Source organism: Aulonocara sp. 'chitande type north' Nkhata Bay, linkage group LG17 (genome assembly GCF_057382095.1).
Source record: "Aulonocara sp. 'chitande type north' Nkhata Bay isolate Kocher_YH1m ecotype deep benthic linkage group LG17, A_spYH_male_GT1.1, whole genome shotgun sequence".
In the NCBI taxonomy this organism is placed as follows: Eukaryota; Metazoa; Chordata; class Actinopteri; order Cichliformes; family Cichlidae; genus Aulonocara; species Aulonocara sp. 'chitande type north' Nkhata Bay.
The window spans coordinates 18,386,968-18,398,701 of record NC_141360.1 but is presented as its reverse complement, the minus strand read 5'-3'; the positions used below and the strand labels follow the sequence as shown (position 1 = coordinate 18,398,701).

General features: G+C 44.9%; 1 protein-coding gene across 8 annotated transcripts in view; it reads left to right on the top strand.

Annotated features, from left to right (window-relative positions):
* Window positions 1-1,270: 1,270 nt before the first annotated feature.
* LOC147309929 (filamin-C-like) overlaps window positions 1,271-11,734 on the top strand; it is a 59,814-nt gene continuing 49,350 nt past the window's right edge. For 4 of the 8 annotated variants that reach the window (XM_086270257.1, XM_086270254.1, XM_086270258.1 and 1 more), the window contains exon 1: window positions 1,273-2,027. In XM_086270257.1, the coding sequence (XP_086126383.1) occupies window positions 1,649-2,027 (379 nt within the window). In that variant the 5' untranslated portion in view covers window positions 1,273-1,648. Of the gene's footprint in view, window positions 2,028-11,734 lie in introns of all 8 variants that reach the window. The other 4 variants (XM_086270251.1, XM_086270256.1, XM_086270253.1 and 1 more) reach the window with 2 other exon arrangements.

Below are 11,734 nucleotides of genomic sequence, written 5' to 3'. Positions count from 1 at the left end.
ATGATTTAGGGCGGGGCTACCTAGTGGTCAAAAAGTTGCTTCATGGTGACATCATAATGGCTACTTCCATCGTCTTTATTCAGTTCATGGTGAAGGGGAAAAAAAGAGTAGGAATCAGGAGTGAAGTCATGACCGTAATAAGTGGTGATAACTCTGGTAAACTGTCTGCCCTGAGAGGATGATGAGTGTATCACGGCGGCACTCGCTGTTAAATTTAGTTTGGCTCCATATTTACACTTTAGATGTGAGCTGCTGTTTTCCTCTCGTGATATCTGAGCTGGACGCAGATATTTTCAGACTCACGGTGAGTCTGTATTCCTGTCTTGTGTTTTTATAGTAAGTCTCTAAACGTGACACACAGGAAATATGCCTGATGCCACACATTTTAACTCAAAACACTACTTTCATGTTTTCACACACATGTTCAACGAGCCCACGATTCCACAGCATGAATGCAGTGAGCCACTGTGCCACTTGTCACTTTTTAATCCACTCAACCCACTAGAATCATCACTGTGGACATTTTTTGTTTATAAAGACTATAGACTATGTACAGCCACAGCGAGCACATTTTAGGCTGATGTTCAACACAGTTGGAATAAAACCAGCAGCTCTTATAAAGCTGTAACTGCACACATCTGTATGTGATTATTGCAGAGCTGATCTTGGGTTTCACTCTGGGTCAAGTTCAGCTTGTTTCACGTAGAAGCAGACTGTGCTCAGCAGGGGGCGCTGCTGTTTACGTCAATAAATCTCTTCAGTTTGTTTTATTCTTCAAAAACGCAGCATGGAATTTTTCTTCCTCTCTCGCTTGCTTCAGTTTGCCGCGCCTCCATTTGGCAGCCAATGGAATTGCAAGAAGCAGCAACACCTCATTCAATTAACTGTAAACACCTAACCTCCATTGTAGTTACCATTAATTTCATTAATCATTATCACAGAGCCTATTGTATTTTCAGATATGATATGTATTTCCAAACTGAAGTAAACTTTGATGTTTTTTATTTATGCTTTGTTGTTTAAATATCATGCAGTGATTTGATTCGCTGTCTGATGGTGATGTCATGTCCCTCCTCAGGGTGTCTCTCCAGGTTTGAGGACTCTAAAAATACCCGGAGGTGTCAGAGCGGCTGTGGAGCCCCGGGTCCGGCTGTCGGGGTGGGGTAGATGGGGGTGTCCTGGTTGGGGGTGTCCAGCGTGTCTCCACCCCCCTGTTCCGCGCCGACCAATGATCTGCGGTCTCGGTGTCCTGCGGCTCGGAGGATGCCCGGGCCGCAGTAGTATATGGTCATGGCAGGGGCATTCCTGGGAGTCCTGCGCAGTGACGCCGAGCCTTTAAACCTCGCTTCACGCTCCCGCAGCTGCACAGCCCCACTCTGTCCACGACGCCACCCGCGTGTGACCACAGCCAAGCCAGCCGGAGGACAAAAGCAGACTATTCTTCACTCTTCCTCCCGAGCCTCCGCTTTCTCTGAGAGTGTGAGCCACAGGAGTGACCTCGGGTCTGCATGCGCGCCTCTTTACGCACAGCTCCGTGAAGCTCCCTCCCCGCGCGCTGGGCACTGCCCCTCCGCTTCCACTGCCCCCCGTTTCTCTTTTTTTTTCTGCCTTTCCTTCTCTTCCCACTGCGCTCGGTTCTATAAAAGGCATGTCCATGATGAGCAACAACAGCTACTTGGAGCCCCAGCAGTTCTACCAGAGCACCGCGGACATCGGCGAGGAGGAGGAGGAGGAGATGCCGGCCACCGAGAAGGACCTAGCCGAGGACGCCCCGTGGAAGAAGATCCAGCAGAACACCTTCACTAGGTGGTGCAACGAGCACCTGAAGGTGATCAACAAACGCATCAACGACCTACAGAAGGACCTAAGCGATGGGCTAAAGTTAATAGGGCTGCTGGAGGTGCTAAGCCAGAAAAAGATGTACCGGAAGTACCACAGCAGACCCAACTTCAGGCAGATGAAGCTGGAGAACGTGTCCGTGGCGCTGGAGTTCCTGGAAAGGGAGCACATCAAATTGGTCTCCATCGGTGAGTGCGTAAAACCGAGACAGAGGCGCGTTTGGAGAGTTTTTACGCAAATTTTACGCACGGTGTGTATTTGTATGTGTGTGTGTGAGAGAGAGAGAGACCTGGAAACAGTCAGCCCAACTGCTGGTTTCTTTCATAAAAGGGGTTTTAACAAAGGTAATCACGTGTGGCATCGGTTTGTGACTGACAGGTCACAGGTGTGGCTCACAGGTGTGTGGAGATCCAGGTGTTCACAGCTGTTCAGTGCGTACAGCTTCATCAGTGGATTCATTCAAAGAGTTTCTTATTTTTAAGGATAAAAAGTCAGAATTATTAAAGCCTGCTTTTAAATTTCACCCAAGTACAGAGTATGTGGTTTTTGCAAAAGGTCTCGGGAGGGCTCAGAGAAACTTGTTGAAACTTGAACCCTTCAAGAAATCCAAAAGTGTTTGGAACCCTCCAGAAGGACGTAAATCGGACTGCAGATGTCTTGGAGTGGATGTGAATGATGAGTGGCCAAGGTGTTGCAGGGTTTTATAAATCCTGAAGAAGTACAACTTTACTGCTCAGTCTGCAGACATGAAGTCCATGCTACTTAGTACAGCATTAAAAAACTAGTATAGATGAAGTTAAATGCACTAATCTGACTAAAGGACAGTATTTGCAGACACAGTGTGTTTGTGTTGCTGAATTCATTGTGCAGTGGTGTGTTGGAGTCTGTGTGCCATGGTTTTCAGTGTTTATATGAAGGTTTAGTTGTTAACAGACTCCTGTTGAGAGTAATTGTTCCCACTTCAGTCTGTCTGTAACTGTGCAGGACACAAAGACTAAGCAGGCTTACCTTCATTAAATGAAACATAGGTAGTAACAGTAATAATAACTTTGTTCATATAGCATGATTTAAAAAAAAAAAATCAAAGACAGATGATCAAAAACATAAATAGCAAAATCAAAGGGAGACCCTGAAATAAAAGACGATAAATGAGAGAGAGGAAAAATCCACACACTGAAGAAAAAATCACAGCCAACAATTCTTCTTACATTCAATATCAGGATTAAACTGAGTTTAGACTGAGCTTGTCACAGTAACCGTCAGCTGGAAATCAATGCTTTAATTAAAGAAAATCACTTTTTGTAATTATGTCACATTTATTATAACTTAAGGAAAAACATGCTTCATTTTCATTCATTGAGCAGTTTTCAGTTTCGGGCTTTTGAATGTTTCTTGTATCGGATTAACAGAAAATACCCAGCTGTGTATTTAACTTGTGGACATCTGTCATATATTCATGGAAATAATATTAAAATATTTAAAGAAAAATACTGACATCACTAACGAGACATGGTGGTTAAGGCTAAAGGTGAAAGTTTTCCTCTGTCCAGCTGTGCGCTCAGCTCTGGAGATAAGTTTGTTTTCATGTGTTGTAGTTTTACTTTTGTTGAGGGTCTAACAGGACAAACTGAAGCTTGAGCTGCTGTTGTGAGTCTGCAGCTGATGGGGGGGCTGTTGGGGGGCTGCGAGGCCTGGAGGGCGCAGTTACTTGTTGGGGTTTTATGGGGTGGAGGGGGTGGAGGAGGTGGAGGAGCAGTGTGAGTAGGAGTTGATTGATAGCAGCACAGCTGAGCTCTGCTGTCCCTCAGCCAACAGCTGCTGAAAATAGACCCAGAGAATGCAGGGCCTCGCTAACCTGCTGAGGGGCCCGGGGGCAGAGACATGCTGAGGGCTCCTCAGGACCCCCTTATGCAGGGCAACATTTAATTAAACTTTGTTAATAAAATGCATATGCTTTTCTATTATTTTATAATAATTTTATATAGATAGATAGATAGATAGATAGATAGATAGATAGATCTATATAGATATATAATTATATATAAAAAGTCATTATAACCAACCACAGCTGACAGGCTTCATAAGAGGCCTGGCCTGGAGACAGCCACTTAATAATGTTTTAGCACTAGTAGTGGGGCCAACAGGAACTCATCATTGGTTAGCTAATATATGTGAGTTGCTTGTTGTGTCTGATACACAGATATTTGATGTGTGACAGGATGTGATCTGTAACCTGATTGGCTTGTTTCCAAACCTGAGGGGTGGGTGTATAAATGGTTAATGTGGTGTTTGTGTAGCTGAGGCTGCTGAGCTGAACTGCGCGTTTTCTCTAACCTGGATTCTTTCAGCCAAACTCCATTCAAATATCGGCTAATTTTACCTCCATGCCTCTCTGGCTGTGTCTCTGTAATAGTTGCCATGTGTTGCAGCAGTCAGCACACAGGAATGTTAAACTAAGGCCAGGACACCCCGCCCCTCCCTCCCCTCATAGTAACTCACTACACGCTGCTGATTTCTGAGCCGTGTTTCACATTAACTTCCTGTTACAGCTGAGGATATCCTACCTGACTGTGAGGTCACAGGTTAGACTGTACCTGTGCAGCGTTTATGTGAAAACTGTGATACCGAGTCTGTGTGTGGCAGCAATTCAGAGGTCAAAGGTCGGGTGGAATAGGAGACGAAGAGAGGTTCAATGTGGAGATGGTCATTTGTGGGAGAGGAAGTGTGAGTGTGGTATCGCCTCTCTTTTTAGGACGTACTGGGAGCTTCACTTTGTCACACTGTCGGCTTCATTAAGACCAAAATAACGAAGTCGAGTCTGAGCCTTTCTTGTGTGGGGGTGACGTCCTGCTGTCCTGAACCTTCAACCAGGATATAATAGTGAGAGTAAAAAGTCATACTAAAGAAAAACTCAAAGCTCCCAGCGGGACTCGAACCATGACCTCCAAAGAAGGGCTCCTTCCAAGCTCCTGATGAGGACGTCACAGGCTGTTATATAAGACACCCTCGTACTGTCCTGATCCTCCCTGCTGAACACTTCCTGTCAGGCACCGGCAAACACGAAACTAATGAGGAGGCTGTGGTCACGCCCCGTTTGGACTTTTATGTTTGCATTTTTTTTCTTTTGTTATGAGCTTGTTGGGTTTAGATGGTTTAATCTGCACCAGTAACCCACCTCTTTGAAGCTGTGGTGTGTTTGCACCTTCCTTCTCTCAGAGCTCCTGGAAACCTCAGAATCAATCTGTTATGAGTCAGCGGGACAGCTTTCATTAACGATGGCTCAGCATCTCTAAGTATCACTGAGGCAGCGTGACACCAGCTGGATGCTGGAAACTACATCAAGGGTCCAGCTTAACCAGATTAAAGTGAGCTTGTTTGGTCATTTCCAGATGTGGGAGCGTGTTTAAGCCACTGTTGGAGACAGATGTTTCAGTGCTGGGCGTCTACATGCTAGTTGGTCTTTGTTCCCTCTGAGCCTCACTGGGTATTTGTGAAGTTTGAGAGGAACAGCTGCACAAACAGCAGAAATCACCTCAAAACAGTTTAAACTAGCTGAGGGTGATGTGGGGGAGTAGGAGCCCATTACCAGATGAGCTAATAAGCAAAACTGGAGATGGTGGGGAGGAAGAACACCCTTTAAACTGGAAAACAGGAGGAGGATCAAGGAGGAGTACCTAACAATAAGATCAGCAAAATTTCAAATGGACTGCAGGGAAAGAATGAGATTTTTCAAAGCCCCGGACTTCCCCTGTGTGTGTGTGTGTGTGTGTGTGTGTGTGTGTGTGTGTGTGTGTGTGTGTGTGTGTGTGTGTGTGTGTGTGTGTGTGTTTGAGAGAAGAGAGATAGAGAGATCTGGTGTGATCTGCTGACTGTCACACTGTAGACTCTGCAGTAAACGTCCAGTTTGAGTCTGAACAACAAAGACTCACTTTAGTTACTGCCCCCCCCCAGACAGAGACCAACCACATGACAAGAGGGTGAGGGTGTGTGTGTGTTTGTGTGCATGTGTGTGTCAGCTGTCGCCACAGCTGTTGTGAAGCATTTGAAGCAGCAGCCGGAGCCTGAGCACATCGAGGGGAATGATGTGTTCAGGCTCCAGCTGACAGAGTTATTATAAGTTATTGATTAGTGTGTGGTGTGTTGTATGTGTGTGTGCAAGATCTGGGGTATCTAACAATATCTAACAGTGGTACATTGGCTTTGCAGAGCTACATCCCTAAAAAATCAGACAGACTGAGAAAAGTTCCACGCTGGAGAGATTTGATCTCTCGGCTGGTTTGTGAACGCCTCCATGCTCATTGTCGTTGGAGGAGGAGGCTGGGCTTCTCTGCTTAGACTGCTGCCACTAGGATAAGAGAATAAGATGGATATGTGTGTGTGTGTGTGTGTGTGTGTGTGTACATACATATGTATATGTACATATATGTAGTAATGTGAAAAAATGCTTTAAACAAAGAATGCTTTCAGAAATATGAACGCTTGTTTATTTGCCCCAAATGTAGCCAAGCCAAAGTCATTAAGAATTATCTTAAGTGTAAAGAAGAACAAGAAGTACTGGAAGTAATGGCATGGTCCCCACAGAGCCCTGATCTCAACGTCATCGAGTGTGTCTGGGATTATATGAAGAGACAGAAGGATGTGAGGAAGCCAACATCCACAGAAGATCTGTGGTCAGTTCTCCAAGATGTTTGGCACAACCTACCAGCCGAGTTTCTTTAAAAACTGTGTGCAAGTGTACCTAGAAGAATTGATGCTGTTATGAAGCCAAAGCGTGGTCACACCAAATATTGATTTGATTTAGATTTCTCTTTTGTTTATTCACTGCATTTTGTTGATTGGTGAAAATAAATGATTAACACTTCCTTTTCTGAAAGCATTTTTTCTCTCATCTCCGTTCTTCCTCCTGATCGCCTCTCAGATCAGCACATTTCTCTTTGACCCACCTGTTTCTTTTGACCCTCACCTGCACTATAATCCAGTGGAGAGTGTCTTAAATTGTGGAATCTCACATGAAATCACGGCTTTATTCATATCAGCTCCAAACAGCCTCTGAGCCGTCTCACGTGTCGGGTTTCTCTGGGTGGTGTTGTCAGAAGGAAGGCGCCTTGATGAGGATGACACCGGAGCGTCACTGCTACACGAGGATATACCTCACATCTATCACACCATCTGACAAACGGATCCCGGCTCCTGCCAAGTGTCCCTGCTGAGGGACACCTCCCTGTGGAGCCAGGGACACTTGGCAGGATTTCGGGTGCCTGAAGTTTGTCTGTCAGGGTGAGATGTTAAGCTGTGTTATTGGAACTCTGATATATATCTGTTTTATGTCTTCATATTCCTCTCAGTCTGTTCAACTGTTTGTTTCCTGTTTTACTTTGATAGTTTTGTCTGGTGTCTTATATTGATTTTGACTTCCTGTCTATCTCCTTGTCCCTCCTCGCCTCGTTTAACCAGAACTCTGAGGTACATTTAGTCCTTTGTTTGCTGCTCATATGTGGGTGTTTTCGGTATCTAAGCTCCTCATGCCTGGCGCTGGCTGCACTCGTTTCACGGCTCATCCAAAGGTCTTCTTCAGTCCTGACAGATGACGGGGAGTCAGTGGTATTTAATTTGGAGGCGGATCAAATGCATGAAGGTGTGAGCGGGGCTAAATGATATAGGCGGTTGATGGCTGGTGTCATATGCCACTACCTTTGTCCAGTGATGGTGCTTCAGGTCTTCAGCAGCTCAGAGAACCAAGCAGGACCCTGAGATGTAAATGTTACTGTTCCTGGATCAAGCTCTCCTCACTGAGGAGGACGGAGGCCTGAACATCGTGCGCGACGTGTACAGCCTGGAAATCCAGTAGATCCTTGCTCTAGGTCTGGTGGGTGATCAGCTCCCTCCTGACTGACCTGCTCGTGTCTAGCAGAGCATTTGAAGTGTCCAGGTAACTGCTTTGACCTCCTTTATTCAAGAAAGCATTCAGAGGAAGAGAATGTGTTAAACTACTGATAGAGTACATGTTTGTGCGCTGAATATTGCAGTAATAACACGTATTTCTCACACCTGGGCATGCTTTGAGGTACAAAGCTGATGGAGGGATAAAAGTTCATTGTACACCTGATGTCACTGTGTGGACTCTGAGGGGGAAACACCAGAGCAGCACACTCAGAAATCCTAACCAGCTGCTGGCCCGATCAGCAGACTTTGGTCTTTTATAGCTCACGTGTGTGTGTGTGTGTGTGTGTGTCTTTAAATAGTTGTGGTCTTTGTGAAGTCTCCCAGGATAAACAACAACATCTCATTTACTCAGCTGCCGTCCATCTGCTCAGACAGAAATCAGGTTTGAGCTTCCAGTGAAGTTCGGGAGCAGCTGATCAGTGACTGAATGAGCTCTATCTTCGCTCCATCCAGCAGGTGCTCGGGGTGGATGTTTGTGTGACAGCAGGCTGTTGTTCTGTTTCTTCTTGTAAACTTCAGCTTCATGAAGAGCTTTTACAAAAGTGACCCACTCAAAAGGCAGTCCAAAAATATTTTTTCAGGCTTTTATTTTGAAAAAACACTCCTTCCTGTAGTGTTTAAAATGCTTCACGAGTAAAATCAGACTGCGAATTGCTTAAATGCACTAAAAAGGGTAAAATCTACTTTATGTTATGTTAAATTCAGCTTCCTGCAGTCAGAGTTCACCTCATGTTCATTTCTTCCCCCGATACTAAACGACCTACATATACTTTCCTGCTCTGCTCACATCCAGCTGCCTGTTTTCATACTGTGCCAGGGCAGCTTTGCATGATTCACAGTTCAAAATGTTATAATAGTGCTTCTTTATCTGATCCTGCGTGTCGGTGCAGCCCGTCAGTTCATACTCTGTCGGAAACAAACTGTTTTAGCTCTTTTCACTTTACAGCTAACCTTCTTCTGATTGGCCAGTTTCTGGAAGCGTGCTGAGGGACACTACCCAGTAACTGTGAACAGCACTGCCTGATTTTGTTTTTCTTTTGTTTGTTTGTTTTTTTGTTTGGGGGGGAGGGGTATCAGCCTGAGTCAAGATGACGTGGTGATGGTCGTGAAAAGAAATTTGTAATCTGAGAGTGTTTGAAGCTTTGTTGATATTCACTGTGAAAAATATACAGAGCCTTTAAAAGTCCCTTTTCTCAGTTTGAATGTTGAAGATTGAGGTTTTCTTTGTTTCGTCTGCCTTCGTATTGCAGGCGTGACCTCGCTTTGACCTCTGTGTGACTGCAGCTCAGCAGATAGTAGAAATCCTCCCACACAGACGTGAACATCAGCGTACCAGCCTGCGCCTTGGACGGGTGCTCACACAAACTATCTGCACTCCATCAGTCTGTCACGACCTCATTTGTCCTTTTAAACCACCTTCAGTTTACTGAGGTCACACTGTGTGGGCTCAAAGGAAGCCTGGCCTCAGACTGTCTGACACCAGTCTGCTTCCAGTTAAACCAGTGATGGAGACATTCAGACTTTCTCCTGATCTTGGATTGTTTAACTCTCCTTTTTCAAATTGAGCTTGACAGGAATCCGATGAAAGGATGAGTAACTTTCACTCTTCAGAGAGGAAGAGGACGCGGTGATGTCAGGCTGGTGGTTAAACCACCTGTAAAAGCAGACTGTGGACATTGGTGAGTCCAAGCGTAGGTGATCTTCCTCTCATAGTCACAGAGTGGAGTTTACAGCAGTGACTCTATTCTCAGGGCTGCGTTTTAAAAACGTGCAGATAAAGAGCGACAGCAGACTGGACGCCATGTCAGCAGGTAGCCGGAGGATTGGCTGGCAACTTGTTTTAACTTCCTGTTGTTGGACTCCTGCAGAGCTCAGACCCTCCTCTTTAATTCTTTCCCTACATCGTCATCCTCGTTCTTTGCTTTTTCCACCCTCCCTCCATGTCTTCCTCTCTCCACTCTGCAGCTCATAAAGCCTTTCTTTCTAAATGTCACATTACACAGCTTCTCCGTCACCCTCGAGCTTGTTCTGGAGGAGGAGGAGGTGATGGAGGAGGTGACGGGGGGGCTGTTTTCCTCTCACGCTGCAGGCTTTCTATCAGGACTCCATTGTTTCTAGGTGGCCTGTTTGTTTGGTAACCAATGACGACCGGCGAGCGTGGCTGTCGGACATTAACGAACAGATGAGTTGTTGTGCGGCTGGCAGAGTCCTGATTTTAGAGCCTTTGGGGGTTTTTACAGAAAACTCACCTCGACTCAGCTTCTGTTTACAGGACGCGGCGCTCAGAGCACGTGTAGCTCAAACCCACCTTCTCCAAATTATAAATCACTTTTTTTGAACACACATTCACATTTTCCAGAAAGCCTTCCAGCCACAGGAAATAAGAATCAGTGGTGACGATCATGTCTGAATATGAGCTGATATTTATTTCTGTGCTTCACCATAAACTATTTAAATGATCGCAGAATAAACTGTGTTTATCAGGCAGGGAAGGCCAGGCCAACTGCTGCAGCAGCTCCTGTTTCCTGGGGAAAGATTACAGCGACACTCCAAACACATTTCCTCTCTGGACACCGGACCGGGCTAATCTCTGGGCTCCGAGTTTCCTGAGGGGTGAAGAAAGGTCATCTGAGCTCAGAGAAGGAAAATATGATTTAACGACTGGGAACAGACGCAGTGGTGTTTCCATCACCTCAGAGGACATCACACTGAGATTTATTTCCTTCAGGCTTAACCTTAAACTAACCTTAATCTCACTTTAAAATAACATTAATCCCAGGAGACACAGAACAATTTATCTGCCTTACAGAGGCTGCTGTGGTTTCAGACATGCAGAGTCGTGTTTCAATCATTTCCAGCAGGAAGATATTAAAGAAAACTTATTTTCATTAGACTTAACTTAATGTCAGTTTAAACCTTAATATAACTTAATATAAAATATCTTTATTTGGGCAGAGTCAGGACCTTACATTGAGTTTTTTTTTTGAATACTTTTTAATTTTACTCTTTTTAAACAAATATCTGTACTTTCTACTCCTTAAATTTCCAAAGCAGACTAATTACTTTTGCCATAACACATTTGAGGGGAGTTATTATGTCATCACTCACATCAGTTCCTCACGTCAAACACATGAAAGGAAATCCTGTTCACTTATTAATCTCCAGGAGATGTGGCATAAAAAGAGATGACTATGCCAAAGTCACAGGTTAAAGTGGGACAGTGTTTTTTTGTGTGTGGGGTGGGGGGTGGGGGTTACCACAACCACTGCAGGTGTCCATAAGCTGTGTGTTTGTGGTACTTCAGCATCTAGTCTTCGTTTTTTTAAAATCAGATATCAGGTCTGTACATGTGAAATTATGTTTTTTCATATTGTGAAACATGCTGCTAAACAAACTGAGGCAGACAAACTGTGTTATTTGAAATCCTCTGCAGGTTAGTGCAGGATAAATAGGTTAGTTTTCTGCACTGTGATGGATTTAAAGTAGGGGTGGGAATTTAACACGTTAATTGCTATTCATTTTTTTTTTTTTGAACAAATAACACATTCAAAAAAATAATGCATTTAATTGCAATTTGTATTCCAAGCAAAGGGGAACTTTTGTCAATGCACAATTTCCTGGTATACTGAATACACTGAGGCACACATCAGAGCGACTGTGCTTGACCCATGCTTTAAGGATTTAGAGTGTCTTGCAAGGGGAGAGCGAAAAGAGGTTTGGACCAGCCTTGAGGCCGCTGCAGGAACAGTGTAAAGATGCCACCACAAAGGAGCCAGCAAAGACAAAGAGCCTCCTCTTCTCTTCGTTGTTTTCAGACTCTGATTCAGATGAGGAAGCCCTGTGTAACAGGGCCCTGAGTTTGTACAGAGCAGAATCCACCATCAGCAAGACAGACTGCCCGCTGCAGTGGTGGTCCAGTCGAGCAGGGACCCACCCACAGCTGTCTGTCCTG